This window comes from Lepidochelys olivacea (genome assembly GCF_965140295.1).
Source record: "Lepidochelys olivacea isolate rLepOli2 genome assembly, chromosome: 10".
Classification (NCBI taxonomy): domain Eukaryota; kingdom Metazoa; phylum Chordata; order Testudines; family Cheloniidae; genus Lepidochelys; species Lepidochelys olivacea.
In genome coordinates, this window is record NC_140420.1 from 30974003 (window position 1) to 31001869 (window position 27867).

General features: G+C 51.9%; 1 protein-coding gene across 2 annotated transcripts; it reads left to right on the forward strand.

Annotated features, from left to right (window-relative positions):
* Positions 1-251: 251 nt before the first annotated feature.
* Positions 252-27867, forward strand: RHOT2 (ras homolog family member T2). Of its 2 annotated transcripts, XM_084641824.1 has the most exons (19): positions 252-342; positions 6188-6246; positions 7863-7944; positions 8134-8177; positions 9832-9885; positions 10618-10670; positions 11367-11475; positions 11945-12046; positions 13088-13186; positions 13923-14031; positions 14427-14547; positions 17240-17324; positions 18812-18957; positions 19066-19166; positions 19272-19402; positions 20140-20220; positions 20799-20921; positions 21265-21467; positions 24093-27867. In XM_084641824.1, exons 1-19 carry the CDS (start codon positions 306-308, stop codon positions 24208-24210), a joined length of 1857 nt encoding a protein of 618 aa, XP_084497950.1. In that variant the 5' UTR covers positions 252-305; the 3' UTR covers positions 24211-27867. The 2 variants fall into 2 exon arrangements, with proteins under 2 accessions (XP_084497950.1, XP_084497951.1); XM_084641825.1 differs by lacking the exon at positions 9832-9885.

Below are 27867 nucleotides of genomic sequence, written 5' to 3' on the forward strand. Positions count from 1 at the left end.
AGCCAAGCCCCGATCTCGCCCCCACCCCAGGAGGGCGGGGCAGCCTCCCCAAGTCGGTCCCTCGCTGTGCGCTGGGCGGGTAGGTGCGGCCGTGCCCCGACTCGCCGCACGGCGGCGCTGCCGGCCCCAGCCCGCCCCGTGGCTCGGCCAGCGACGCTCGTGCCCCACGTCCCCGGCCCGCGTGCTCTGTGCCGAGGCGGGCAGGCCGGAAGTGGGGGCGGGACTCGGGAGGGCGGCGGGCTGAGGGGGAGGGGGCAGCGCCGCGGCCTGGCACCCCCGGCGCGGGAGAGGAGGAGGCGGCGGCGATGAAGCGAGACGTGCGCATCCTCCTGGTGGGGGAGGGTAAGAGCCGGGCCCTGGCGGCCGGGGGGGGAGGGGATCCCGGGGTACGCTGGGTAAAGGAGGGCAACTGAGGGGAGTGGGAGGGGCCTCGGCTCCCCCTGCAGGGTCAGCTTGGGTAAGGGGGACAGACCCCCCACAGAGAGATCAGCCCCCCCCGGGGCACGCTGGGTAATGGGGGCAGACCCCCCCCATGCAGAGAGATCAGCCCCCCCGGGGCACGCTGGGTAATGGGGGCAGACCCCCCCCACGCAGAGAGATCAGCCCCCCCCCGGGGCACGCTGGGTAATGGGGGCAGACCCCCTGCCTGCAGAGAGATCAGTCCCCTCCCCCCCCGCGGCACGCTGGGTAATGGGGGCAGAACTCCCTGCAGAGAGTTCAGCCCCCCCCGGGGCACGCTGGGTAATGGGGGCAGACCCCCCCCACGCAGAGAGATCAGCCCCCCCGGGGCACGCTGGGTAATGGGGGCAGACCCCCCCACGCAGAGAGATCAGCCCCCCCCGGGGCACGCTGGGTAATGGGGGCAGACCCCCTGCCTGTAGAGAGATCAGCCCCCTCCCCCCCCGCGGCACGCTGGGTAATGGGGGCAGAACTCCCTGCAGAGAGTTCAGCCCCCCCCCCCGGGGCACGCTGGGTAATGGGGGCAGACTCCCTGCCTGCAGAGAGATCAGCCCCCCCCCGGGGCACGCTGGGTAATGGGGGCAGACCCCCTGCCTGCAGAGAGATCAGCCCCCCTCCCCCCCCCGGGGCACGCTGGGTAATGGGGGCAGACCCCCTGCCTGCAGAGAGATCAGCCCCCCTCCCCCCCCGCGGCACGCTGGGTAATGGGGGCAGAACTCCCTGCAGAGAGTTCAGCCCCCCCCCGGGGCACGCTGGGTAATGGGGGCAGACTCCCTGCCTGCAGAGAGATCAGCCCCCCCGGGGCACGCTGGGTAATGGGGGCAGACTCCCTGCCTGCAGAGAGATCAGCCCCCCCGGGGCACGCTGGGTAATGGGGGCAGACCCCCTGCCTGCAGAGAGATCAGCCCCCCCCCCCCCCCGCGGCACGCTGGGTAATGGGGGCAGAACTCCCTGCAGAGAGATCAGTCCCCCCTCCCGGGGCACGCTGGGTAATGGGGGCAGACCCCCTGCCTGCAGAGAGATCAGCCCCCCCCCCCCCCGGGGCACGCTGGGTAATGGGGGCAGAACTCCCTGCAGAGAGATTGGGTAATGGAGAGTGAACCCTTCCCCCCTCGTGCAGAGAGATCAAATCCATGCAGGTCATACTGGGTGCAGGCAATCTCCTCTCCCTCCTCCTGCTTCCTGCCAGGCAGGAGGCTGGAATTGAAGAAACGGTGGACTGGCAGGGAGGAAAGAGACCCTCTCTCCTTGGACGGGGGGGAATTGGGTGACTGGGCTCAGGGCTGTTCCTAGCGAGCCCTTCTGCCCCTGTACCACACTCCACACACTGATGAACACTTCCCCTGAGAGTGGGATGTGGGAGTTGTCATCCCTGTTGATCTGTTGGGGAAACTGAGGCAGAGGTAGGGGAGGGGCTCACCCAAGGTCATGCTGCTCATCAGCCCCAGAGCTGGGAGTGGAGCTTGGCTCTCCTGCACCCCAGGCCTGTGTTGTAACCACTAGACCATTCTGCCTACTTTGGCCTATATCTGGAAGGAATTAGCTGATAGAAATTAACTTACCATTGCCTTGTGAATTAGGGCAGAGGAGCCCAGCCTGCCAGGAGCAGAATTTTCTGTAAAATTAGCCCCAGTTATGAAACATAGCAACATCCAAAGTCCCTCCTGTTCCCTCCATGACTGCCAGGGTGTCTGGGATGTCCCATTGACCAGCCCCAAGGAGGGGGCTGCTGCTGTGCTGGGTCTGCATTGCTGAATTCAGTGGGAAAACACTTACAAGTTTGGTAACCGGCAAAAGTTGGGGGACCAGATCCTGAGTTAGTGTAAACTGGCCTCATTTCATTGAAATCAGAGGTGTGACACAGACTTACACTGACTAGGGATCTGGCCCTGTTTTTGCTTTTAACAGTAACTGACCCCACATACACTGGATTTTCCATTAATGCTTAGATTACTTAATATGTCCCTTCCCTATCATGACGGGTGGCATGTTTGTGTTCAGCAGAGGTGCGTGAGCAGGGATCCCCCCGCGCTTTTAAAGATGGGAAGCTGGTGATAGAACATGCTCTACAAGGCACATTTCTTTATGCGGCGCTGCGGAGGGTGGCTTTGGATGGAGTTGTTAGATTGCCCACCAGGACGGGGCAGGTTTTGCGCCACTGGCAGTTTGTATTTACTTTTGTCCTGTGGGACAACAGCACTTAGAGCCCTGGACAGGTGCCCCCTTTTTATTGTTATACTGATCCAAAGAAAAGAAAGATCTCTAATGTGTGAAGTGGGGTGGATGGACATGACTTTAAGAACCTTACGTTCCCTGTTTGAAATGTACGTCAGTGGGGTTCCATTGGGTTTTGGCATTGCATTTCCCTTTTTTAGAAAGAGGGGCAAGGAGCAGGGGAAATAATCGCAGCACCCCAGCATTCTGCTTGTACATGTGCTCTTCACAGAGGCAGTATTAACAAGAATGGTTCTTGCTTTAGGGCTTCAGCCATGGGACCCAGTGCCAGCCGGGGAGTGGGTTAGGGAAAGGAATGGCAGAAGGATTCAATCCTTGCCCATAATCCTTGAGCCAGCGTGTTCTAGGATGTAGACTCCTACCACATAGGAGACTTAAAATGGTCAAAAGTCCCTTGTTTTAAAAATATGACCTTAGGTGTGAGGAGGCAAGAGGGCTTTGAGGGCCTGGCCGGATGTGAAGGCCAGGAGAAGGCTCGAGCCAAGAGATGTCTTTTAACCTTGGTTTCAGAGATGCACCTCAGGGCTTGTCTACATGGGGGCATTCCCTGGTATAATTGTATTGGTAAGACAATTGTACTGCTAGTCAGCTGTTAGTTCTACCTGTCTAGCTCCCCATGAGGAGACTCTTATTCCAGAAAGAGTGCTTTTCCAGTTTATTTTATGTCATTCTGAAAGTGTTGTAAATTAATCTGGAGAAAGGCACTGTCTTCTTCAGAATAAGTGGGTCCACGTGGGAAGTCAGATCAGTATAACTGGATAACTCTAAGTATAACTCTAGTATAACTCTAGTATAATCAGTATAACTCTAGGTCTGCTGGTAAATTCCCCATGCGGACCAGCCCCCAGAGCTGTGTGCACACAGGCATCTCAGCTGGGACGTGTGCAATTACAATGTAGACATTCCTCACTGTTCCGGCTCCATGCAGCTTTTTCCAATATGAATAACTTTATTCCTTTTTTCCACACTTAGCTCTTCAATCTTGCAAGGTGCAGCACTCTGGTTCGGTTTTTATTGTTTGTTCGGAGCTTCTTTTTAAAAAAGTGCGGCCTGTTCAGGAGACGATTGCGTTCTAGTGGTCTAGTGGCACAAAGCTAACTATCAGGAAATCTAGGTTTGATTCCTGACTGCTCCAACTTGCAGTGTAATGTCAGGCAAGTCCCTTGACCTTTTTGTTTCTTGGTGACCCCATTTGTAATCCCCCACCTTTGTAAAGCTCTCTCCCATCTAGTTCTTTCCATCCATATAAATTCCCCTCCTTATTAAGGAGATGAACAAGAAGTGGGACAAAGTAACAGCAAAACAGAGCAGTGAAGCCTGGCTAGGCTACGGGCAGAAGAGAAGGAAGGAGAGGATCACGCCCAGCACATGGAATGTCATAGAAACCGGACGAGCCCTGAAGAAAAAAGTTTTAGACACAAAATCCCAGAAGCTAAAGGACAGATACCACAAGAAGTATAGCAAGGCACACTGGGAAGTCAAACGCCTTGTGAGAGCAGACCAACGGCATTATATTGATAATCTGGCAACACAAGCAGAGGATGCAGCTGCTTGTGGTGAACTAGGAACTGTCTACAAAATGACACGACTTATCAGTGGTAAATGGCAGACACCAACAAACACTCTCATCAGGAACAAACAAGGACATGTACGAACAACCGAAAAAGAACAAGAAATGTGCTGGACAGAGCATTTTAAAGAATTGCTGAACAGGGAGCCACCTAAAGAGGAAGCAAACATCCAGGAGGCAGAAGATCTTGATATCAACACAGACACCCCTAACGAAGAGATCATTCAAGCCATCAAATCCTTAAAAAATGGGAAAGCTCCTGGCAAGGATAACTTGAATGCAGAATTGTTCAAGGTAAATCCTAAATTAGCATCATCTATCCTGGCCCCTCTATTTACATCAGTCTGGGAAAGGGGAAAAGTGCTATATAAGTGGACCAATGGGGTTATAGTGAAGATACCAAAGAAAGGAATTCTCAGTGATTGTAATAACTGGCATGGTATCACACTTTTATCTGTGTATTATCACGGTGAGCTCAGTTTTGAAGTCAAAACAGGAGTATGTCATGTCTGCAATCCTCTTCAACATTGCCATCAACTGGGTAATGCGGCATACAATAGAAGACATGCCAAGAGGCATTAAATGGACACCCTTCTCATTCCTTGAAGACCTGGACTTCACAGATGATGTCACTCTCTTATCACATACCCAACCCCATATATACAAGAAAAAACAACTCGACTCAACGCATTCAGTCAGTAAATTGTACTGAAAATCAACCGCAATAAGACAGGTATCATGACCGTTAATATTGCCTCACCATCACCAGTACAGATAGAGGATTATTATTTTCTCACCAGTGTAGAAACATTCACATACTTGGGCAGCACCATCAGCCAGGACGGTGGAACAAGCCAGGACATCTGGAACAAAATCAGTAAAGCCAGGAACACCTTCAGGAGCTTAAATACAGTCTGGAAATCATCAAAATACACCACCAAAACCAAACTCAAGATTTATCAGAGCTGCGTACTTTCAACACTACTTTATAGTGCAGAATGCTGGGGAATGAGAAAGTAGGACATGTCCAAACTATCTTCATTCCATACAGCCTGCCTCAGAAAAATCCTCTATATCTTTTGGCCCAGAACAATCTCAAACCAAGATCTATTGACACAGTGCAGCCAAGAGGATCTGAGCACCGTCATTGCCAGGAGGCGTTGGAGCTGGATTGGTCATGTGCTTTGAATGGAAACTGATTCCATCACCAGAGTAGCAATAAGATGGACATCTGAAGGCAATGGCCACCCAAAAACAACATGGCGAAGAGCTGTGGAAGCTGAGCTGAAAAACCTGGGGCACAGCTGGGGAACCATTGAAAGACTTGCTAGAAACAGTGAGGAGTAGAGAAGCTTCGTCCCTGCCCTAACCGCCAGAGGCGTAATAGGAACATGATGATGATGATGAAGGAACTACCTTTGTCATGCTCTCAGAACTCAAAAAAATAGCTGGTGGGATTGTCCTCAAGCTTTCCAAACAGATTCCCCGTAGACTGAGCTTGAGCAGAGAAAATTGCACCCCAAAGAGCAAATGCTCTGGGAAGTTAGGAGTGTGTGAAAGCGTGGTTAGCTTCTGAACCGTTTACTGATAGGAAGCTATGGTATTTACTGGTGGGGGGCCCTGGTGGTAATGTGGCACTGATTTCCCTCTCTGCTTCACAAAACAGTTGGGACTTCAGGTTTAAGGATGGGTATGAATGTTAAAGGGAGCCTGTGACCTTCAGTGGTTGTAGGAAATTTCACCCTTTAGCCTCTGGGCTTGGAATGAATTTGCCTTCATCTCTTTGCCCCAACCTCCCACCCCTTTGCTTTGCCACCTGGACAGATTTCAGTCCCTAGTATCTGATGGTTCTGCCACCTCCATTCCCAAATGCCAGGCCTGCAAAGGTCCAGCCTGAACCTCTTGCCTTTCTTTCTCTCACAGCCCGGGTGGGGAAGACATCGCTGATTATGGCTCTAGTGGGTGAGGAGTTCCCTGAGGAGGTGAGCGAGGAGTGGTTTGCCTTTCCTGGGTTTTTAATGTGTCCTGGTCTTCCTGGGAGGGTGAATGTCTGTCTGCCTGTCTGTCATGGGCCAAAGACCAGCAGAGCCTCTAGATGTGAGACCAGCGTTAACAGGCTCATTTCTACTATCCAGGGCAGAATGATCTTGGAGCAGCAAAATCTTCATTGCCTTTCTGGGGGTGTGACTGCGTTTGAAAGGCAGGCTTCTCCCCTTGGTTTTCTTACCGCAGTCCTGCTTTGGAGAGCAGCCTGCCCTTGTGCTCTAGGGTGCCTGGGCCTTTCTCTGTAGCCTGCTGCTGTTGGGCCTTTGGAATGAGCAGCCCACCTGAACAGCTGTCTGCTCTGTTCCATACATTGGCCACTAGAAGATGCTTCCCTAGTCAGCACAAAGCAGTGTCCCTGTCCCCGCCTCCACCTCCTAGCTGCAATGTGTCCTCTCTAGCAAGGCAGTTCAGGCTGCTGTCTCTGGCCCAGCTGGGAAAGTCCCTTGAAATGGTCAGTGTTCTCTGCTCTTCTGTCTACATGCAGAGATCCCTGAGCTGCAGCCATCTGTGTGAAATGCAGAATAGCCAGCCTGCCCTCATGCACTGTAGAGCCCTTTCCAGCTCCAGGGCGTGGGCTGTTTTAGAAAGGGAAAACACAATTAGCCCAAATGGCCAGCATCTCCCCCTGTCGTGGAACAGATGGTGTAAGTCCCTCAGCCCCTTGCTGGCCTTCAGTGACACTTGCACTGCTGCAGCTCGGTGGGATAGATCTAAATGCCTGCCCCATTTCCACAGCAAAGCCCAGCTAATCGGCTTAATGCTCTTCCCTGGCTGCTGGAAGGTCAGTGCTTCAAGTCAATGTTTGTGTAAGGTTTAAGGGGTGATGGAAGTGCTTAGGGGTTTATCTGCAGGCCAGGAAGGGGAAGGTTTGCCCTTCCATGTCCCCTCTTCTCCTGGGCAAGAGAAGGTAGAATTGCCCCGTTTGGGGCTCCCCTGGGCATTAAGTGTAATGCCATTTCAGCCTCTCCCTCCACGTTACACCACCAAAGCTGGAGATTATTTTAATGCAGAGCCAGTGGGGTGCACAGTGCAGGCTGATAGTGAGTTGTGCCAGAACATCGACTGGCCCCTGCCCTGGAGCCACAGCAGAACTTGGGCTGAGATGTGAGCACTGGAGTAGCCCTGAGTAAGAAGTCAGGCATTACTCCTGCTAGCTGATCAACAGGCTGGGAAGTAACGCCCACTCTCCATGTCCATTCACTCCTGGGCTAGCTTCCTCCTGAGCCTCTCTGTGCTGATGGGCCCAGATCTGCCCAGGAGGGAGCGCCTCCTGGAGGAGAGCAAGGCTGATCCCGTGTCTCCCACTCCTGAGCTGTGGCTGTTTTGAGGCATATGCTGTGGCCTCAGAGGGGATAGTGCTGAGCCTCAAAAGCTCATGTAGTCCCTGACCCCTCCTCTTTTGCGTCTTTAGGGTGACAGAAGTCTTGTGTGTCTCCTCTTTGTTGTATTCAGCATAGATCTGCCTGTCTCCTCCCTCAAACCCTGCATGCTCTGCCCCTGGGGCTTGCTCCTCCTCATGCTGCCCCGCTGACTGTGTCTGTCTGTTTTGAAGGTGCCCCCTCGTGCAGAGGAGATCACAATCCCAGCCGACGTCACACCTGAGAAAGTCCCCACCCACATTGTGGACTACTCAGGTAGGGCCCCTTCCTCCTGCACGCCATTGCACCTTCACTGCTTCACCTCTAGCTCTTCCTACTCCTTCCGTCCTCACCAAAACCCACACTGTGCCCAAGCCCCTTCCCAGCTGTGCTGTGCTGCCAGTTCACGTGGCTGTCATGAAGCAGGTGGCGGCAGCCGGGTGACTCTGCCTTTTTCCCTTTCAGAATCGGAGCAAACAGAGGATGAGCTACAGGAGGAGATCGCCAAGGTGAGTGAGGAAAGGAGGTTGGGGCAGCTGGGTTTGAGATGGCAAGTCAGGGAGTCTGATTCTTTGCCTGGGCAGCCTGCCCATCAGCGTCGCCGAGCTCTGCAATAGGCCATCTCAAGAGTAGTGGTTTGTTAACAGTTTGCGTAACCTCTTCTCTCTTCTCACTGAGCTAGCTCAAGGTCAGTGCTCTTGCTTTCTGAAGTGATTGCCGGGGGGGGGGGGGTTCTCAGGAGAGGCAGAAGACGGAGCATTGCGGGCGTGGGCAAGGTGGCATGGTTTGATCATCAGAGCAACCTTCTGGTGAGCAATCTGTGATGATCCCCAGAAGAGTGGACAGGACCCAGCTGTTAGCAGTTCTTGGCAGGTCTGGCAGATTGAGTGAGGGCAGGAGGGGGAAGTCCCATTGTTATGTCTAATACAGCTGGACGTCTTTTCTAATCCTTGTTTGAGCTCAGCCTTCTGCCCTCTCCAGCCCGGAGATCCCATGGGGAAGGAACTAAGCTGGAGTGGCTGTGTGAACCTGCTCCCTCAACCCCACCAGAGCAAGGGTGTATACAAGAGGCTTAAAGTGGGTTACATTAAACCCTGCCTTAAACCCTTGTGTCTTTCTGGGGTTAGGAATAAACTCTCTCCCAAAAGGGGCAATGATCTGCCCATCTGCTTATTTAAAAGCTATCTGAAGCGGGGGTCATGGTGGGATTGGAGGGGAAGGGCGGGGACCCAGGCAAAACATAACAAGTAGGTGGAAAAGCTGTTAGTGGCTCAGTGCAGTGGCTGGGAGCTATGTGGGGTATATCACATGGTGGTGGTGAGGATTAGGGGTTCTGCCCCAGGTGGGGAAGGTGCTGGTTATGGAGTCTGTCCCCAGTTCAGAGCCAACCCAGGCTAGCGGCAAGCAAGGCAGTGCCATCTGCGGCTGTTTGCTAGGCTGTGGATCAGGGTGTCACTGAAGTTCCCAGAGAGCAAGTTTCCACGCTGTAAAATCCACCCTCATTATTGGCGTTAGCTGGCCGATTTGGCAGTCTGAGCAGAGAGGGCTGGTTGAGGGGTTCGTACGGCTGCCCAGTTGCAGCTGATCTCCTCTCCCGCCTCCTCGAAGGAGCTTTTCCCAGAGAGGAATTGAGTCCCATTATGAGGATGCGGGGGCGGGGAAGCTGCCAGGGCCACGTTCTGGGCTGGACTGTGAGTGACACCGTGTCAGGCTGTTGGGCTGTTGCCTTTCAGCAGCAGCCGGTTCACTGAAGATCAACACGTAATGAAATCGGAGCTCCGGCCTGGTGCCGAGGGTGGATTTTGGCAGCTGGAATTACAGGCGGCATCTGTTCAGTTAAGATCATCTGGCTTCTCAAGAGCTTACGAACGGCCTGCGGGGCAGCCTCTCTTGGTATGGGTGTGGCGGGGTGTGCAGGGAGGGGCGGGCGGGCGTTGGTACAAAGTCCAGGGCAGTGGTGAGCCTGCCTGGCTGTTTGTGGGAGGCCTGTCTGCTTGGTAACAGAGCTGTACCATGCCCGGGCCGGGCCCTGTCTTCTCCACACTGGGAGAGGAGCATTGTCTGTGGCACATGCTGGCCTTCGGGTAGAACAACCTCTGCCATGCCTGAGCGATGGGCATTCTGGAGTGCTACCCACGGCTCACCCTGCTGCTCTCTCTGCAGGCCAACGTGGTCTGCGTGGTGTACGATGTCACCGTGGAGGCCACAATTGAGAAGGTAATGGGCTGACTCCAGGCTTGTGTGCTTCTGACCTGCAGAGTCGTGTTTGGCCTCACTCTGCTCTGCTGCCTCCTCCTGTCCCCAAGGGATCTGCCACAGACCATGGCCCCAACACTGCCCTGTTCCATGTTCTCCATGGAGCACTACACGCTTCTCAGATGCAAGCTGGGGCTTCTGGGGGTAATTTGATTGCTCTTGCTTCTTGCTGAAGCTGCTAGCTGGTTGTAGTCTCCAAGACATGCCACCCCAGCCCCATCTCCCCAGCTCTGTGTGCAAAGGGAATGTACTGCCAAGAGTTGGTCATTAGCCAGGCCACTTTTGCTCAGAGCCATCACTTAGCGCCTCGTCATTATCAGCCACAGGCAGTTCCTAAAGTGATTCAGGGCATGGAGTGCTGGGGATTTCTTCAGACACGATGGGACTCCATCACATCAGACAGAGCAATTCCTGCCCACTCCAGGTGCAACCCACATTGGATCACGGCCAGCCCACCACCCCAGGAATTGGCCTCGGACCCTCGGGGCTGCAGCCTGCATCCTGTTTATTGTCACATGCACTCTGATTATCTGTGGGTTACGTGGAGCAGATGGGCTGTGATGACGAGATTGTTGTATTGCCTCAGCCCCCCGCTGGCTTCCAATTAGTGCACACGCCACATCCCCACCTTCTCTGTCACTCACAGCAGTGGCTAGTCTGTTCTAACAGGGCTTTCTCCTGGTTGCCTTTCAGATTCGGACAAAGTGGATTCCCTTGGTGAATGGGGGAGTTGAAAAGGGTTCCAGGTACTGTACCAAACACAGCTTTTCTGGAGTCCGGTAGGGAAGAGGGCGTGCCAGTGGCGCAATGGACCGGCTCTGGGTCCTGCTCCCATATTGCTCAGTGTGTTGGCTGGGCACACAAGCACTTGAGTACAGCCTGATGATTGCTGGCTGTTTGACATGGGCTTGGGAACTGGGAGATCCTGCAGGGAAAATAGCTTGGTGCTGCCTGGGAGCTTCCTGCGAACAGCAGTACACGGTATTAGGGAACGGCCGGCCAGCTCATGGGCCCCACATCTGATAGAGGTGGGGAGACTCTGGAGGCTTTTCCTCCTCTCAGGGTCTTGCTGCCACCGAGGCAAGAGGATCTGCTGGTGAGATGATTCCCGATGTAGGGGAGCAAGTGAGTTGCTGAGTCAGCGCAGGACCACAGAGGCCTAAGCTAACCGTGGGTTGCTTGGACATAAGGTCGTCTCACGTGCCCAATAGTCTGGTTAGTCCTGCTGATGTATTCATCAGCCTAGGTTGTTCTGGCTGATCCGGTCCCTGGTTCCAGCAGCTGGAGGTGGAAGAGCAGTCAGGGGGCTGGCAGTTCTGTTCCTTTGAGTGCTCTTCTCATCAGCCGCCCTAAGAGCACATGTGCAATGTGGGAGCCCAGATGGGAATTGCGTTGGCCTCTGTCTTTCCACTCCATGACACTTCATCTCTTCTCCCTCCTAGAATCCCAATCATCCTAGTGGGAAACAAGTCTGACCTACAGTCTGGGAGCTCCATGGAGATCATCCTGCCCATCATGAACCAGTTCTCTGAGATAGAGACCTGCGTGGAGGTGGGAAACCAGAGCACTGTACTTTGATTAGTGAAAGGGGGCTGTCCATCCCTGTGAATTTCTAATGTTAATTACTAACGAGAGGCCTTGTCCCTGGTTCCATGGGCTGTCACCACAGTGAGTAGGAGGAACATTCTCCATCCTGATTTGGATCTGCCTTCTCAACACTGATCCCTGAAAGAGCCTTAGCCCAGCCCTGGTGGGATCCAGTCTCCTGAGCCCACAGGGGAACATGACAGAATTCTCATTGGCTTCTGGGAGCATGAAATGGGCCAAGTGAAACCAACATGTAAATGGGGAATTTCCCTTTTCGGTTTGTTTCCTGGTAACTGTCACTGACTTCAGTCCATGCCTTGATCTGATACCTGCCTGGAGCTGAAACTCACACCTCTCTTGTGCCCTCAGCTCCATCTTCCATCTGGCCCCAGGCCATGTCCACTCATGGTCCCTTTCTCTGTCGTTGCACTAGTGTTCGGCCAAGAACTTAAAGAATATCTCTGAATTGTTCTACTATGCCCAGAAAGCGGTTCTGCACCCGACAGCCCCCTTGTACGATCCAGAGGAGAAACAGGTAATCGAAGCCATCCCTGAACTCCAGTCAGCCTTGCTCTTCTCCCTCCCAGGCATCCACGCACTTCCCAGTAACCTTCCATATCCTGCCTGTACACCCTCAGTCCTCTGGCATGATTGTGAAGCCTCTTGTTCTTAACTGCTGCCTGATTCTCCTTGTGCTCTGCCAGCCGACAGGCGCCACTCCTCTCAGCGGAGTTAGAGAATTAAGTCTTCCCCCTCTGCTGCTAAACTCGCTGTGTGCGCTCTGCCCTCCTCCGCAGGTGCAGTTCATGGGGTGCTAGACAGCTGTTGTAGGGAAGCTGAAGCACACCCTGGTGAGTCTCTCACCCAGAAGTGCCTCTTGTACACATTGAGCCATGCTGCACTGATACAATAGATCCATCACCAGCCCCAGCAGGGGACAGAGTGATTCGGAGCCCTGAGAAGGCTTCCCCAGAGAAGAGTGTGTGGAAAGCATGGGACTGTATAGTGAGGGGTTTGATGGAGGTATCCAGACGAATGACTGGTGTGGAGAAGGGAAACCAGCCACCTCTGTCCACCTGGTTCCAATGGTACAAGAACAAAGGGATGTTCAGTGACACTGAAAGGTGGCAAATCATCTTAATGTTTAGAAAAGGCAATACTTTTTTGTGCAACATATGGCTAGCCAGTGGAACTCTCTGCCACTAGATGTCATTGAGGCCATGAGCATAGGAGGACTCTGAAAAGGACTGGACTTTTACATGGATAACAAGATCATCCACGGTTATGTTAGGGGGTCACACGGAAGGGAGGCATACCTTCATAGTTCAGGGCACAAGCAGCCTCTGACTGACAGGGGTGAGGAAGAAAATTCCCATGTGGGCTGACTATGGTTCACAACTTACCCCTACCACTGCAGCAGCTCGTACTGGCTATTGTCAGAGCCAGAGTACTGGTTTAGGTGGACCGTTGCCCTGAGCCAGTACAGGAAGCCTCGGAAGGTGGGTTTGTGGGAGGGAGCACTGAGCTGAAGACAACCTCTTCGTGTGCTTTTCACTATGACTCATTATACCCACAGCTGAGACCAACGTGTGCACGAGCACTTACACGGATTTTCAACATCTCAGACCAGGATAACAACCAGATCCTAAGTGATGATGAGCTCAACTACTTCCAGGTACAGACTCCTTAGCGCTTGGATTTCCAGGGGGTCCCCTGTCCCTGGGCTGTGATATCACCATGACCACTGCTCCTGTTTCACCAGTAGTGTTACCTACAGCAGCTGCACACATCCCCTCCTGCCTGTTCTCTGGAAAGCCTCTTTGATTCCTACTTTCTTCTAACTCCAGGGTAAAGAGAGAGTCCCTTGCATGGCACATTGAGACCTTTTTGGACTCCTGGTCCTTGATGCCAAAGGGGAATGCCAGCAGCTAGTGTTCTGGCACACAGAGATCTGTGTATCTGATCATCTGTCTAGAGAAGGGTTTCATGCCCACACACTGTGAGCAGGGCCAAGCAGAGCTGTGGAAGGGATTGCTCTGTGATGTGTGAAGCAGGATACCCCTAGAGAGTAGCAAGGAGTTCTGCTGCATTGACTGAGGAGTAGGGACTCATGTAACAGGAATAAGGCAGAGCTGGCAATCCATGAGGTGAGTGGAGTTTGTCTCCCTGTGATTCAGTGGCAGGTTTTGCTTGGAGTCCCAGGGTGTGCATAGGTACCTGTATAGCAAGAGTCTGGCAGCTCTTGGGAAGCGGCCTTCTAGTTGGAGTAGAGAAATGAAGTAATTAACAGGGGAGGGCTCTGGAGTGGGTTTCAATTCCTTCCCTTCCTTCTGGAGAGCTGGAAAGAGACAGGGAGGCTCTCTGCTGGCAAGGGGCTTTCCTGACCTTGCCCTTGTTTCTCTCGGAGGTAGAAGTCTTGCTTCGGGAATCCCCTGGCCCCCCAGGCCCTGGAAGACGTGAAGACAGTTGTGTGGAAGAACACCACGGATGGGGTGCAGGACAATGGCCTGACGTTAAACGGTAACTGAAGCGGGCAGCTTTTGTGTTGGTGTCACTGTCTCCTTGCTCCGTTCCTGGCCACTCTCCCCTCTGGCAGCTGGGAGACAAGCGTTTTGCTGGGCAGAGAAGGACGGCAATAGATCTTCAGGAGCATGGGCCATGGTTTTGTACCCCGGCCCACACACCATAATGAAAAAGCTCATTGGGCATCTTCTCGGATGAGCTGGTGCTTGGCCTAGAGCCCCAGAGCCGCCTGATTCAAGGCCCCGCTTTCCCAGAGGAAGGAAGGCTTCTTTAGGGAACGTCCTGTTCTGACTTTGTGCTGAAGCACCTTGCTGGCTGGGCTGAGCGGAGCTTGCTGCTCCATTGCACCATAGCGCTGTCTGCATGGTGAGACCCTGCCTCTCTGCTCACAGGCTTCCTCTTCCTCAATACCCTCTTCATCCAGAGGGGGCGGCACGAGACCACCTGGACCATCCTGCGCCGCTTTGGCTATGCTGATGAGCTGGAGCTGACGGATGACTATCTCTACCCACTGTGCGTACAGGGCTCATCGTCTCCGATGCTGGGGAGGGATTGGCAGGCTGGGGATGGGGTCCCCCAGGGAGACGGCTCAGAGCCATCTCGATGAGCCTTCCTTTTCAACCACCATATTCCTTTCTGAGGAGGCTTGGGGTCTCCCTTCCGTCCTAACTGACCGTTTGCAACGATGTGTGGTCTCTGAGCAGTGAGGTTCTCCTTTACTCCCAGTGGGTCTGGCGCGGCAGGAGCTGAAATCCAACCGGATGACAGCGCACAGCACCCAGTCCAGTTCTCTCGCAAGGGCAGAGTCACGCTCAGTGCCCCTGCACTGGCCTGTCTAGGAAGTCAGGATGTGGGGGCTGACAGACCACTAACCCCAGTGGCACTGTTGATTCCATTGGTGCCCACAGAGGGGAACAAATGGGACCTGGACTGTGACTTTCAAGTGAAATCACTAAGGGGATTTTGAAGTCTGTTCTCTCTCAGCAAAACTGTTTGGAGCAGTAAACCGTCAGCTCAGTATTCAGCTGGATTTTGCAGCTGCCTCCTCTTCTCTGATCCCTGTCATGCCCCCAAACTAACGAAAGGGTTTGTATTGTGAGCTAGAGAATCCTATAGCTAAAGCAGCAGGGCTCGTGGGGGGTATAACAGGGCTCTCACCATTGGAAGGGGAGCTACTGTGACTTAAGCACCATTGTGACATACCAGGGTATAATTCAGGCTAGTGGGAGACTGTGTCATCCCTGCCCTGCAACTTTTGGTGCCTTACAATGTTTTGCTGAAGCAGCTCCCAACTGGGCTGCTCCCAGACAGTCTCCAGCATGCAAGCCATGCCCTGAGTGTCTGTGTATAGCTTCAGCATGCCAGCCACACGTGGGTTACACTCCAGCTCTCACCAGCCTGGGTTATACTGCAGGGTGACCCCAGCACACCCCCAGTCCCAGATTTCTCCAGGAAATGTATGTATAGCCCTCTCCTGGACAGTACACAATATTTTCAGTCCGTTATTTTTTAAAGGGTATCATATGCCAGCTGATTGATTGTCTCAAATAGTTACTCAGACACCTCAGTTTAAACACATTGGATTAGATAAAACAGAAAATCAAGTTTATTAACTACAGGTCGAGATTTAAGTGAGTACAGGTAATGAGGCATAAAAGTCAGAAATGGTTACAAGAAAAATCAAGATAACACCTTTCTTAATACCAGATTTAACAAATGATACCAGATTCAAGCAAAGTTTCTCACAACATGCCCTCTGCAGTCTTACTGACCAAACCCTGTAGGGCAGGACCCATCCCGCAGAGTCCAACGAATGCTTCCTTTGTCGCTCCAGGTGCAGGGAGAGAGAAGAAGGGTCTCTTGTGGGGGTGTTTGTCCCTCCTTTCTCTAGTTTCAGTCCCTCTCTTGAAAAACATTTCCAGCGGGGCACTAGGAGACTGTCTGTGTGGAAGGATGTTCCTCACTGGCTTTTTCTCACCTGTTGGAGCTTTGTTCGTTTTCTGTCCTGCGTGATAACTCTGTTCCCTGCTTAAATGCAAATGAAGCAGAGCACACATTCCTTTGTTGAGGACAGACCTGTTTACCAGCCTCAGTTTGGGTGGGGCTGTGGGGTTTGGAACATGTGTTAAGAACTTCATACAGGGAACTCTTGTAACGTCACATAGTGTTGCTACACTTTTTTTAACAGGACAATATTGACCAGCAAACTGAGTTTTCAAATGATACCTCACAAGACATGCCTTGCACAAAAATTATTGCACTAGCGTGTAGGGTGTGAAAATGGGTGTATTCTGTCACGGCCACTCTGTCTCTTGCTGAATACTGCACGTGGAGCTTATGACAGAGCAAAATCAACACAGAAGGGGCTGCAGCAGCATTTCCCCCCGCCCCCCCAACTTAGATAAGCATCCCAGGCCCAGGGAAGAATCCTGTATTCCTGTAAGTCAGGTTTCAGAGTAGCTGCTGTGTTAGTCTGTATCTGCAAAAAGAACAGGAGTACTTGTGGCACCTTAGAGACTAACAAATTTATTTGAGCATAAGCTTCCGTGGGCTACAGCCCACCTCATTGTAGCCCACAAAAGCTTATGCTCAAATAAATTTGTTAGTCTCTAAGGTGTCACAAGTACTCCTGTTCTTTTTTCTGTAAATCAGGGGCACCCAAACATAACCAACTGAGGGCTGCATTAGCAACTTGCCCACAGACTGCGCCCAGTTGCTTTGAAATGGAGCAGATTGCAGCCAGGCCACTGGGATCAAGATGAGGCATAGTCAGCTGGGAGCTAGTCTCTTAAAACCATAGTAGGGCGCCAGGGGATGCACTCTGGCCTCGCCTGTTGTTGGTGTTTGGGAAGTTGGCTGTTTGGACTCCACTGACCCAGGTCTCCTCTGCCTGCCCATTGGAGCTGTGTGCAGGTGGTTGGCCTGTTTGACTCTGAGGGTGCATGCTGCCAGTGAAAACTACTGCAACAGGCTCTGTTCAGAGGATCCAGACCATGGGCCAGATCCTCCTTTCTCGTGGAATTGTTTTGTGTTGTCCCCCCGCCATGGGCTGTTGGATGGCGTTGGGCAGCCATAGCGATTCCTGTGCTAGTCACCAGGTTCAATGAAGAGAAGTCTAAGTGGACGTCCCCAGTGGGGGAGTTAGTGTGTCCCTGAGTGCCTGGTTAACAGGTTGCACTGACTTGTTCTCTCTCCCTCCCTGCAGGTTCCGCGTGCCCCAGGGCTGCTCCACGGAGCTCAATCACTTTGGATACCAATTTCTGCAGCGGATGTTTGAGAAGCACGATAAGGTGAACTGGGCTTCGCAGGGAGTGGGGAGGCAGGTGGCTGTCAGGCTGTCCAATCCCACTGCGAGTACCCTCACAGTCTCGCAGACATGCTTAGCTGACTCTGCGCTCTTGCTCACAGGGGCATCTTTGCAGTTGCTCTTCACGCAGTCCCATCTGCTTATTCTGTTGTCCTTGCATTCTCCTTCCTTGGGGGGATTAGGGTAAGGCAGCCCAGGGCCAGAGAAAGCATCTTCGTCGCATGCATGTGACCTCTGGATACAGAGGATATTTTGCAATGCATCGTAGCTAGAAGTTAAACCAGACTCTCTGGAAACTCCAGCTGGTGCAGAGCATGGCAGCCAGCTGTCTGACCAACACAGCTTGTTGAGAGCACACAGCCATAACCTATGATAGTGCCCATCCTCGAACAGTGAAGTCTTAGTGACAAAGGGGAGGCTACTAGGAATTGGAGACAAAGCCACCTTGGCAGCTGGCCCACAGCAGTGGAACAATTATAAATGACCACATACCAGACAGCCATCAGGGGAGAGCACAAGGCCCAAAGAGGGGAGAAGGAAGAAAGCAGTTTTTGCTCTTTTCTGGCTCTTTGAAGAGTGAGAGAAGAGCGTGCCACCTCTGTGCAACTCACTCATCTGGGGCGTGATGCTCCAGTTCCGCAGTGCTGTGCGCTGCATAAATACCCAAGCCCCTGTGCGCTCTGAAGCAGGCCAAGCCTCAAATCTGCAGCACTCCAGTGTGGCGAACTGATAACTCTGTGGCAGTTTCCTTTACGTGTTTTAAAAAGGAGGGTTTTCTTGAGTTCAGCCTGAAGGCAAACAGCCCAATCGCTCGTCTCCCCCTTTATTTGGTTATTCAATTCTGTGTAACACTGCTCCTGCATTTTCCATTCTCAGTGTGTTACTGCATCATAGAAGCTGTCTGGGGCAAAGCTGGCAGCTGAGTGATGGGCAGTTAGAGCTTTTGGCCCCTGAAAAAGTGTGGAAGGAAGTTGGGGATTGTAGGGTAAGCACATGGGCTGGGTGTTTCTGCTAAAACAATCAGCAGTGAAACAGCTGTTGACAGTGAAGTTACCATCTCTAGGCTTCAGGGTTTGCACTCCTGAAGAATGATGTCCGTTTCACACTGGATAGATGTCAGTTTCAGGCAGATTCAGGCTTTCTGCAGACTCAAGAAGACAAGGTTGCATTGTTTACAGGTGGCTCCCGTTGTGGAGGGGCTCTCTGCAGCTCTAAGGATTAGAAATATTTTTTTCAGCGAAAGCTGATCGGGAGCAAAATTCTGCAGCAGCAAGTGATTTCTTCACCCGGGTGTGCTGTTACCGAATCGCAGAGTCTATGGGGCTCTGGCTGTGCCCGGATAAATACATCACTTCAGCATAATTAGCCAGCATGTGGGCATGTATAGCTGTGCACAAGAGTGTATCCATAATGCTCTGGGTCTCCAGGTGGCTCCCGCTTCAAGCATCAACTCTCCCTTTGTGTTCCCAGGACAGAGACGGAGCCCTCTCACCTGTAGAACTACAGAGCTTCTTCAGTGTCTTCCCCTATGTGCCCTGGGGACCTGAACTCTACAACACGGTATGCACCACTGATAAAGGCCTGCTTTCACTGCATGGATTCCTCTGCCAATGGACGTAAGCGCAGTCCCTCTCCATCCCCCTTACTCCAGTTCACTTAGCACATCCCTGGCTCCGTCAGGGTTCTCTGTAACTGTCAGGGTTCTCTTTGCTTGGATCCCCCAGGCTGGTATCCTATCTGGATGTCCATCACTGCCTAGAGTACTTGGGTTACTTGGGCTACCCCGTCTTCTCTGAGCACAACTCTCAGACACAGGCAATCACAGGTACGTCATCCCTCCAGTGTCTCCAGCATTGCCTCTGCTATCCTTGGACCCTTGGTGCCCACCTTCCTAGTGCTAACACAGGGTTCTCTGCATCCCCTACTCCAGTTACCCGGGAGAAGAGAATTGACCTGGAGAAGGGTCAGACCCAGAGGAATGTGTTCCTCTGTAAAGTGATTGGCCCCAGGGGCACGGGCAAATCTGCGTTTCTGCAGGCCTTCCTCGGGAGGAACCTGGCTGTGAGTATGCATGCTTTCCTGCCCCCAAAACCCCTTATCTCTCACCTGGAAGCTTAAAAAGATGAGGCCTTCAAACTCCTTCTGTGTCGCTGTGCATATGTAAAGCAGTCCCGGGCATGTACTGACTAAGGGCTGGGAGCCCAATGCCTGGAGTATCAGTGAGGAGACCTATTAATTCATCTACTTCATCCCTCTGGCCCAGTGCAGGATTGTTCCCTACAGCACGTTCCCTCATACTTTATTCCGACTAGTTTGAATGTCCCAAACTGTGAGGCTCCCACCAGTTCTTGTGGGCAGACTGTTCCACCTGAGATCTGGTAGATCTCACTGACGGTGTTTTCCCCTGATATTCAGCCTAAGTTTTCCTTCGTTTCCTGGAGCAGAGCAGCAGGGTCCTTCCTCACACTGCTTCCCGCACTAGGAGGCCCTCTCTGCTGTGGGGTTTTGGGGGAATTGCCCGTTCCCTGGGATGAATGGATGAGGAAGCATCTAGTCTTCATAGTTGCTTACTCAATAAGTCTGTATCCTCTCTGGTTCAGAGAGCAGCTTGCTGTGAATGGCTTTGTTCACGTGCCAGAAGCACAGTGTGCTGGAGCCGCTCCCCTGTAATAGTTTTGCCTCCAGTAACAGGTTGCTGTAGCACTTGGGGACTCTTGGGACAATGTTCACAGGCACCAAGCCATGGTAAACGTTCTCTCTTCCTCATGGCTGTACTGCTGTTGTCCCCTTCCTTGCAGGCACACAGAGAGTCCCCGGGAGAGCTGTCCTTCTATGCAATCAACACTGTCCAAGTCAGTGGCCAGGAAAAGTATTTAATAGTAAGTCCCATGGAGCAGGAGACTGGGGAAGCTCTCGAGGATGGACTAGCCACTTCCTTGGCCATGCGGAGAGCAGAAAGGCTTCATGGGGATCTTAGAGATGTCTCAATGGAAATGGTCATGAGGAGGATGCAAGCAGCATTTAAGACCTCTCCAATATGCAACCCCTGGTCTTAAGAGTCCATTCTGAAGTATCCTCATGGTTTCCAGTGCTGTTTGCTTTGTCCTGTAGTTAAAGATTATTTTCTGCTAGGCAACCACTTTTGGGTGTTCTCTAGAGAGTGGCATATGCACCACCTACAAAGGCATGGAGAAGGTAATGACTCATCATGGGTCATAGAGCAGGTCGCTGCAGTCCTTACTCCCAGCCCTCTGCTGTAGCAACTAGATCACAGCAGCCTTTGGGGCTTCTGCTTCAGCGGCTGCCCTGACATGCTGTTCCTGCGACAGCCTTGGGTTGGCGTGACCTGTGCGTTGGTGGGAGAAGTGCCACAGTCTCCAGACGCCATGTGATCTTCTGGCTTCATGTCTTGGCTATCTTCTCTTGGGCCACTTTCCTTTTCTTTCCTCTGCTCCAGTTGTATGAGATTGATGTGGACACGGAGTTCATGAAGGCCTCGGACGCGGCGTGCGATGTCGCCTGCTTAATGTACAATGTGAATGATCCCAAATCTTTCAACTATTGCGCCTGTATTTATAAGGTAAGCATCACGTCCTCCCCTGAGCAGCAGCCCCAGTCCCTTGGAAGGAAATCCGCATCCTAATGGGAGGGGCAGGCTGTACCATACCGAGGATTCCTGCTTGCTCTGTCCCATCTGTTAGTGCTGGCACCATGACAGCTACCAGTTCCACCAGGGATCCTGCAGGTGAGCCCCCCTCACAACAGAACTCACTTGCTGTTCTGCAAGGTGACCTTCCCGTCACAGGGGCCACCCCTGCCACATCCCAGCTTTGGATTCTGCTGCTCCCTTTCCCCTCGATGTTTAGTGGGTGATGACCACTTCCCTTTATCTCCCTCTCGTGACCTTTGTGTCTCCTACACAGCAACACTACATGGATGGACAAATTCCCTGCATCTTCGTCGCCTCCAAGTCAGACCTGCCAGAAACAACTCAGCAGCATGGACTCTCGCCTGCTGAGTTCTGTTACAAGCATCGCCTGCCGCCACCATTCTACTTCACCTGCAACAGCCCTGGCCTGCCCAGCACTACCATCTATACCAAACTGGCCACGGCAGCTGCCTTCCCGTCAGTACTCTTTCTGAATCACTAGAGTGCACTCTTCTAGGCATACGGCCTGACCGTGGGCAGGCAGAATGCATGTGAGACTGAGGGGTGTATGTTAACACAGCCTGCAAATGTTACCAGCTCAGGCCCATGTTATGGCACTTAGATGATGGTGAACAGGATCCCTTTTAAGCCAAAAAGCACTTTAAATACATCCGTTTATTTTTATTTTATGGCTTATTGCTGTCAGATCTGAGCTCCTTACCCTAGCATGCCTGGGAGGTAAGGAAGTATTTCTGTCCTCATCTTACTGAGGCATAGCGTGGTATGCCTGAGAGCACTTTCAGGAAGTCAGTGGCAGAGCCCAGAAAAGATCCCGGATCTGCCTTAGCCATAGGATCAGCCTTCCTGTCCTTTAGTGTGAGTAGGGTCTGCAGAACGAGTCTGTAAAAACAGCACCTTCGTTCACACTGGCCTGGGAGCAAAGTTTATTTTTAAAAACTGAAATAAGTGTGTAGCCCTGCACAGCCAACTCAGCTCTGGGGGAGAGAGCTGGATTCCATTCCAGCCCATGCACCGCCAACAGAATTGTCAACTATGGTCCCATTGCAGGATCTTTATTGTTGATGCATGAGTTGGAAAGAGCCCAGTGAGAATTTCTAGACCCAGGCGAATCGGTCTTGTATTTTCCCCCTAAACTGATCAGATTTATACCGAGATCAGTAAAATGGAGCCCCATGAGGCCATTTGTACAGAGTTGCTTTCTGGAGTAGAAATGGGTCGCCCAGTCAAGCAGATTTAGGCTCAATATTTAGGTTTGGCAAAAGAAAGTAACTAGAAAAGTTCCTGGATAGACCACTGCCTGCAGTAAGAGCATTGTTTTAGTAGAGGGAAGCTAGAAAATGAAGCTGACCTGTCTAGTTAGGTGCAGGGAGAAAGCTCATACTGGGAGTAAATTAGATTGTTGATACTAGAAGAACGATAAGCAGATATGAGATGTTTTCGTTGGTCTCCATTTAGTAAACATTTTTTCTTTTAGCGCTGCTGCTTTTTTCTCCACAATATTAAAATTTAAATATTCCTAATATATCTAGGAAATTCAGTATGAGTAAATAACATGCATCATGGAGGCCCTGGGATTGGCTGTTCTTTGATTCAGCAGTGTATGAATAATGGATTTTTCTCTCCTTCTTGGGGATGTGCCTGGATTATATAGAATTGGATGATGCAGGCTTGCTCAGGAAGCTGACTCGCATGGGGAGGCTTGGTCCAGTTCTGCTTAACATCCTCGCAACTGCACTGTAATGCACTCCAGACAGGCAGGCTCCACCGACCTGTCCTGTGGGCAACTACTGGCCTTGATCCTCCAGGGCATGGAGTCCCCCGCTTTGAAAATATTTCAGTCTGAGAGGACCCCCCCAACCCTCTAAAAAAATTAAAAGGGGTTAGCAAATTACTGTACATATAGGCTTACCATATTTCAAGTTCCCAAATAGAGGCCACGGGGAAGGCGGGTACAGCAGCTGCCATGCTCAGGCCGTGAGCAACATAGGAGAAGTAAGGTAGCAATACTATACCATGCCACCCTTCGGACCAAAACAGAGGTCATGCCCGGGAAAATCCCAATGTATAGTAACCCTAAATTAAGGGTGAACTGTTTAAGCATTTGGAATGAAATGCAAAGGATCTAAAGATTATTGTAATGTTGTCTGTGATCTCACAACCCCCCTACAGTTGTCTTTTGGGTTGGGACCCCCAGTTTGAGAAACGCTGTTCTAGGGCTTGCCAGTAACTGCCACGTCTCAGCAGCCCTTAGTGGGTTTGATGTATTTTGATCTCAGCGTTGAAAGGTGTAAATGCAGCTTGGCCTAGAAAGGAAGAAGTAGAACTCCTGGTTTGTACCAGTTATTTTGATGATGATGTGCTATTTATACCCTTGCTAAGAAGAAAGCATGTTGGTAAAGCCTGTTTCCATCCCACCCATTCATAACTGCACTCAGAAGGGCAAAGGAATAGCTTCATTCCATTGTAATCTGATCTGATGAGCTACCAAGGGATCAGTGCACAGATGATGGCGAGGACCAACCTTACAATGCTTCCTTTGGTCCTCCATATCCCTTCTCCTCTTTTCTCCCTAGAGACAGTGAAAGATTTCCAGATTGCAAAATTTCGAGACAATTCTCGGGTTCCCCTTTTGGAGCCAGCTATAGAGCTGGGCACATTTTTTTCTTTAAATTTTGAATTTTCCAAATTAAGAAGAAAAAAAAAGGAGGGGGGGAATTGTCCTCCACACCCACCCCCGTTCTGCTGCTGCTTTACAGGTTCTCTGCTCTACTCAAGGGGTGAGGCTAGCTCCACCGTCCTCTGGGGAAGTGCTGGCCCTTTGTTGTCAGCTGCGGACTGAAAGGAGCTAGGTCTGGGGCTCTCTGTACATGCACTTTTTGCAGGTATGGCGTTGTCATGCCAGTGCAGAGCGCTTATTCCAGCACTACTGCTCTGTAAGCTGAGGGCTGGCCACAGGAATCTATCCCATGGCCAAGTGCATCCTGTCCTCTTGGGCTGACAGTTTCTCTGTGTGTGTCTGTGTGGTTGTACGACCCTCGTCTGTGCAGTTCGCTGAATGGCTTCTTGTCTGTTTCTTTGCAGTCACCTGAACGACACCGACCTGGGAGCTGCTTCCTTCTGGCTCAGGGTAGCCTTGGGAGCCAGTATCACGGCTGTGGTAGGATTTGCACTTTACAAAGCACTGGCAAAGAGCAAATAAGCAAGAAGAGAACTGACCTTTCCCCCCCTTCCCTTCCCAATGCTTACCTAAGACAGACACCAGCTTCCCTCTCCTACTATAATGCACCCAGATAGGAAGGATCAAACTGGCCCTGCCTGGACCCTCACAAGGAAATTCCTTCCTCCCCCAAACCTGATTACAGCACCAGCAAAGCAGACCCACAAACAGGATCCTCCAGACCTAATGACAGCAACCAGAATGATCAAGAATGTCGTTCTCTACACTTCTAACGTACCCATCACTAGGGGTTTGACTCTGAACGCCCCATTGCTCAACGTTACCCTCAGTCCACTCTGCTGTGGGAATGTCATGGTCTCCACTTGCCATGTCTGAGCATCTGCAGAGCCTGGAGTCCAGTCTCCCGGGGCATTGAGGGGGTCACCTGTGTCTCTTTTTATATTGTTTTTAACACCATCTCAGACTTGAAACAAACGACGTGCCCTGGGAAAGCTGTACATATCTTTCAGAGCGGGGTGGCAGCGATCACGCCTGTCCAGTCTTTTATTCCCAGGGAAGGTATCATTTTATATCATAGTGTGGTTCACGGGGACTTCCTGGAGCCCGTGGGGACTCTGCAAGCACCAGAGTTGGTGCCAACTTGTGTTTTCTCTCCTCTGGGGTGGAGATGTGCAATGAGCTCGCGGCCCTGTCCCTATAGCACAAGGTCTATCAGGAAACAATGGACAAACTGGGACTTAGGAAGCCTAGGCTACCTAAAAGAATGTATTGTAAAAGGTGCCACACAGAGGGGGATTTACCCATCGTGCTCCTTGCCGTCTAGTAGCCATCTAATGTCTCCTGGTATTTGTTGGCATATCCTTGAGTTGACTGCTGGCCAAACCCTATTGTGAGCAGTTGTCCTGAATACCTCCTTACCTTAGAGGCATTGTGACTCTCCAAGCAGCCGGAGTTTAGCAAAGCTACACTTCTGGAAGCATTGTGACTTACAAGGTATTCCAGGGACCCTTCTGCCCTTTCCACATGTCCAGGGATGCCATCCGGTTCAAGTTAATATCGGAAGCCTTTACAATGGTCACCAACAACCCCCTTAGATTAGTGAAAGGGAGCCTTTGAAAACCTCATCTACTACTTAAGTATTCCTATACTTCACTTGGCTTTGGGCAATGGAAATTGTTTAGTTACTTTCCCTTTCTGGCTTTCCTGCACTAGCTCAAGGCTGCCATTTTGGGGTTGCAAACACTGCAGGGGTAGAGCGGTTTGGTTTGGAATCTGCCTGCCTGTTTTCTGTGACTTTTACATTCAATGTCATGAAATGACTTTTTAATAGTGGGCTTTTTCAGATGTTTTTTTAAATTTCCATTTGGGTCTAACCTACCGGTGTCCCTGTGAAAGACCCTGCATTGTGACATCACTCCAGTGTCAGCCAAAGGCAGTCACTAGAAAATGATTTCCAGGTGCTCACCGCCTGCCTGCTCAGCCAAGCTTCCTAGCAGCTGCTTTTGTTGTATCTATTCCAGCCAGTCCCACCATGCACAGGTATGGGGGATTGCTGCCTGCCCGATCCGTCATCCGCTTGTCCCATGCCGCCCTTCACAAGACCGTTTCCCCCTTTCCTACCCCATCTCGCTTGGGTCACCAGTATTAATAGGCATCATGGGAGGTGTGTTAACCTGGGCAAGGATGGCGTGTTTGGCAGCGTGGTATACCGGCTGCTTAAGCAAAGGACTGATGTGCCTGAATTCGCCGTTAGAAGTGTGGGGTTGGTATATTACCTGCACAGTGTCAAACCAGTACTGTAATGTTCCTGTGTCAGCCGCAGTCCCTGATGGAATTTGTGCCGTTGATGCAGATGCTCAGTGACGGGTATTGTGCAGCTAAGTAGCCAATGTCCGTACTGCATGGCCATGGTCTGAGCAGGGCTCTCCAGCGGCACACAATACTTCGTATACGTAGCTTTCACTGTTGAGTCTCCTGGAATTTCCTTGAACTGGAAGTTTTGCTTTCTCTGACACCCTGGCTTTTTCTGATCCAAAGTGGTTAACTGGCAGACACAGGGGCTGCCAGCCCCTTGCTGCTCCTTCTCTGGTACAGACACCAGCTCCCATTTCATTGGCCCAGCACAAAGCCCCAGTGGGACTAGCTGAAGGCCATCCCAGGGGTAAGGACCGTCTTCTCCACCAGCCAATCCAGGCCTGTCTCTGCTTTCCTCACCTCCGATCTACATAAAGTTTCCACTCTGTTTATGGCTTTTGCTGGAGAGCTGAAGAAAAACAAAGTGTTGATTCGGGAAATGCCGCGAGCACCTTTGGCACACACTCAGGGCAGGCTTGTGTACAGTATCCTTGTGGGATGACCTGATGGAAGATGTACCTGTTTCCTGTATGCTTGTCTATAGTTTAAACTAGTTTCGGGCTGAAGGCAGGGCTCGTAGCAGGAGCATGCGTTTAAATCCTTTTGTGTAGGGGGTCCTCTGGTGACTGAGTACAACGTGTTCCTCCTTAACTGGCATGCTGGGGTGGGGATTGGGCTGGCTCCCTGGTCTGGGGGCAATGCATCTCAGACTTCTCAGGCTGGGCCTGCTCCAGTGGCCTTCTGAAGGAGCTCAGCACAGCTCTCATCCTCTCTGATTGTTGGTGGCGTGTAACGTGTGTGCTAGTCAGAGTGGCTCCTGCTGCGGAGCCTGTCTCTCCGAGCTGAGGCAGAGAAGGGTGGGGTGGCGAGATTTTGAACTTGTGGCATTGGCTTTGCGGTGTGGAGCCTGTGGCTGTGGGTCTAAGTCTCCTCGCCAGGGGGTGGAGGAAGAGCACCTACCGGCTGCCAGAAGCTGACAGACACACCTGTGCTGGGTGCTGTTGCACAGATCAGTGAGTCGCCATGCTTGCATGGCTCTGCAGCACAGAGCTGACTGGCAGTGAGTGCCCTCCCTCGGGCCATGGGGCATTGGCTAAATCAAGGCAAAGGGCTCCAGAGCATTTCTGTTTTTAACCGAGCCACGTTCCCCTTTTTCAGTGAACTTTGAGTGTTCACATGGTGCACAGCCTTTGCCAGAGAGCCTTCCTGTCGTGCTCCAGGCTGCCCCACAACAGCAGGGAGCAGAATTCAGCTAGCAGTGCCCAGCTGTCTCTGTCCTTGGGGCTTGCTGCAGCTGAGAGGAGCTGGCTCTTTGTGAGTGTCCGTGTGAGATGCCGACAGCCCACCGGTGGCCTGGGATTGAGCTTTCTCTAAGAGTCACTCTCATGACAGCTGCCGTCCTGGTTGAAATGGAGGACACAGTTCTGTGGCTTTTCCCCCCCCTTGTTCCCTTGCCCACCTCTCATTGCTGGTGGGAGTAATGTTGATTCCATCATACAGTGGAATCTGTACAATCTTCTGGCTGAAGTATTTTTTGGGCCCCCAGAAGCCATGTTGTCTGTGCTGGGGGGGCCGGGTCCACTTCAAGTTTCCCATTTCACTGGCTGTTCCCTGTCCTGGTTTGAGTCTGTTAAGTCTGTGGTGGCCTGCTGTCACAGCCAAGACCCAAATGTGGCATCTTCTATATGAAAAACACTGTAATGAAGTGCAGAGGCCGGAAGGCTGTCTGCTCTTGACATTGTTCCAGTGACAGTCCGGATCCTATAAAGCCATATGATTTTATCAGATAAATTCTGTAAAAAAGATACATTTTTATGCACCTTC

Coding starts and splice junctions, on each gene's coding strand:
- RHOT2 (XM_084641824.1), top strand. CDS start 306: ATGAAGCGAGACGTGCGCATCCTCCTGGTGGGGGAGG. Junction 6,247..7,862: donor GTGAGGAGTTCCCTGAGGAG/GTGAGCGAGGAG, acceptor TCTGTTTTGAAG/GTGCCCCCTCGTGCAGAGGA. Junction 21,468..24,092: donor GCCACGGCAGCTGCCTTCCC/GTCAGTACTCTT, acceptor GTTTCTTTGCAG/TCACCTGAACGACACCGACC.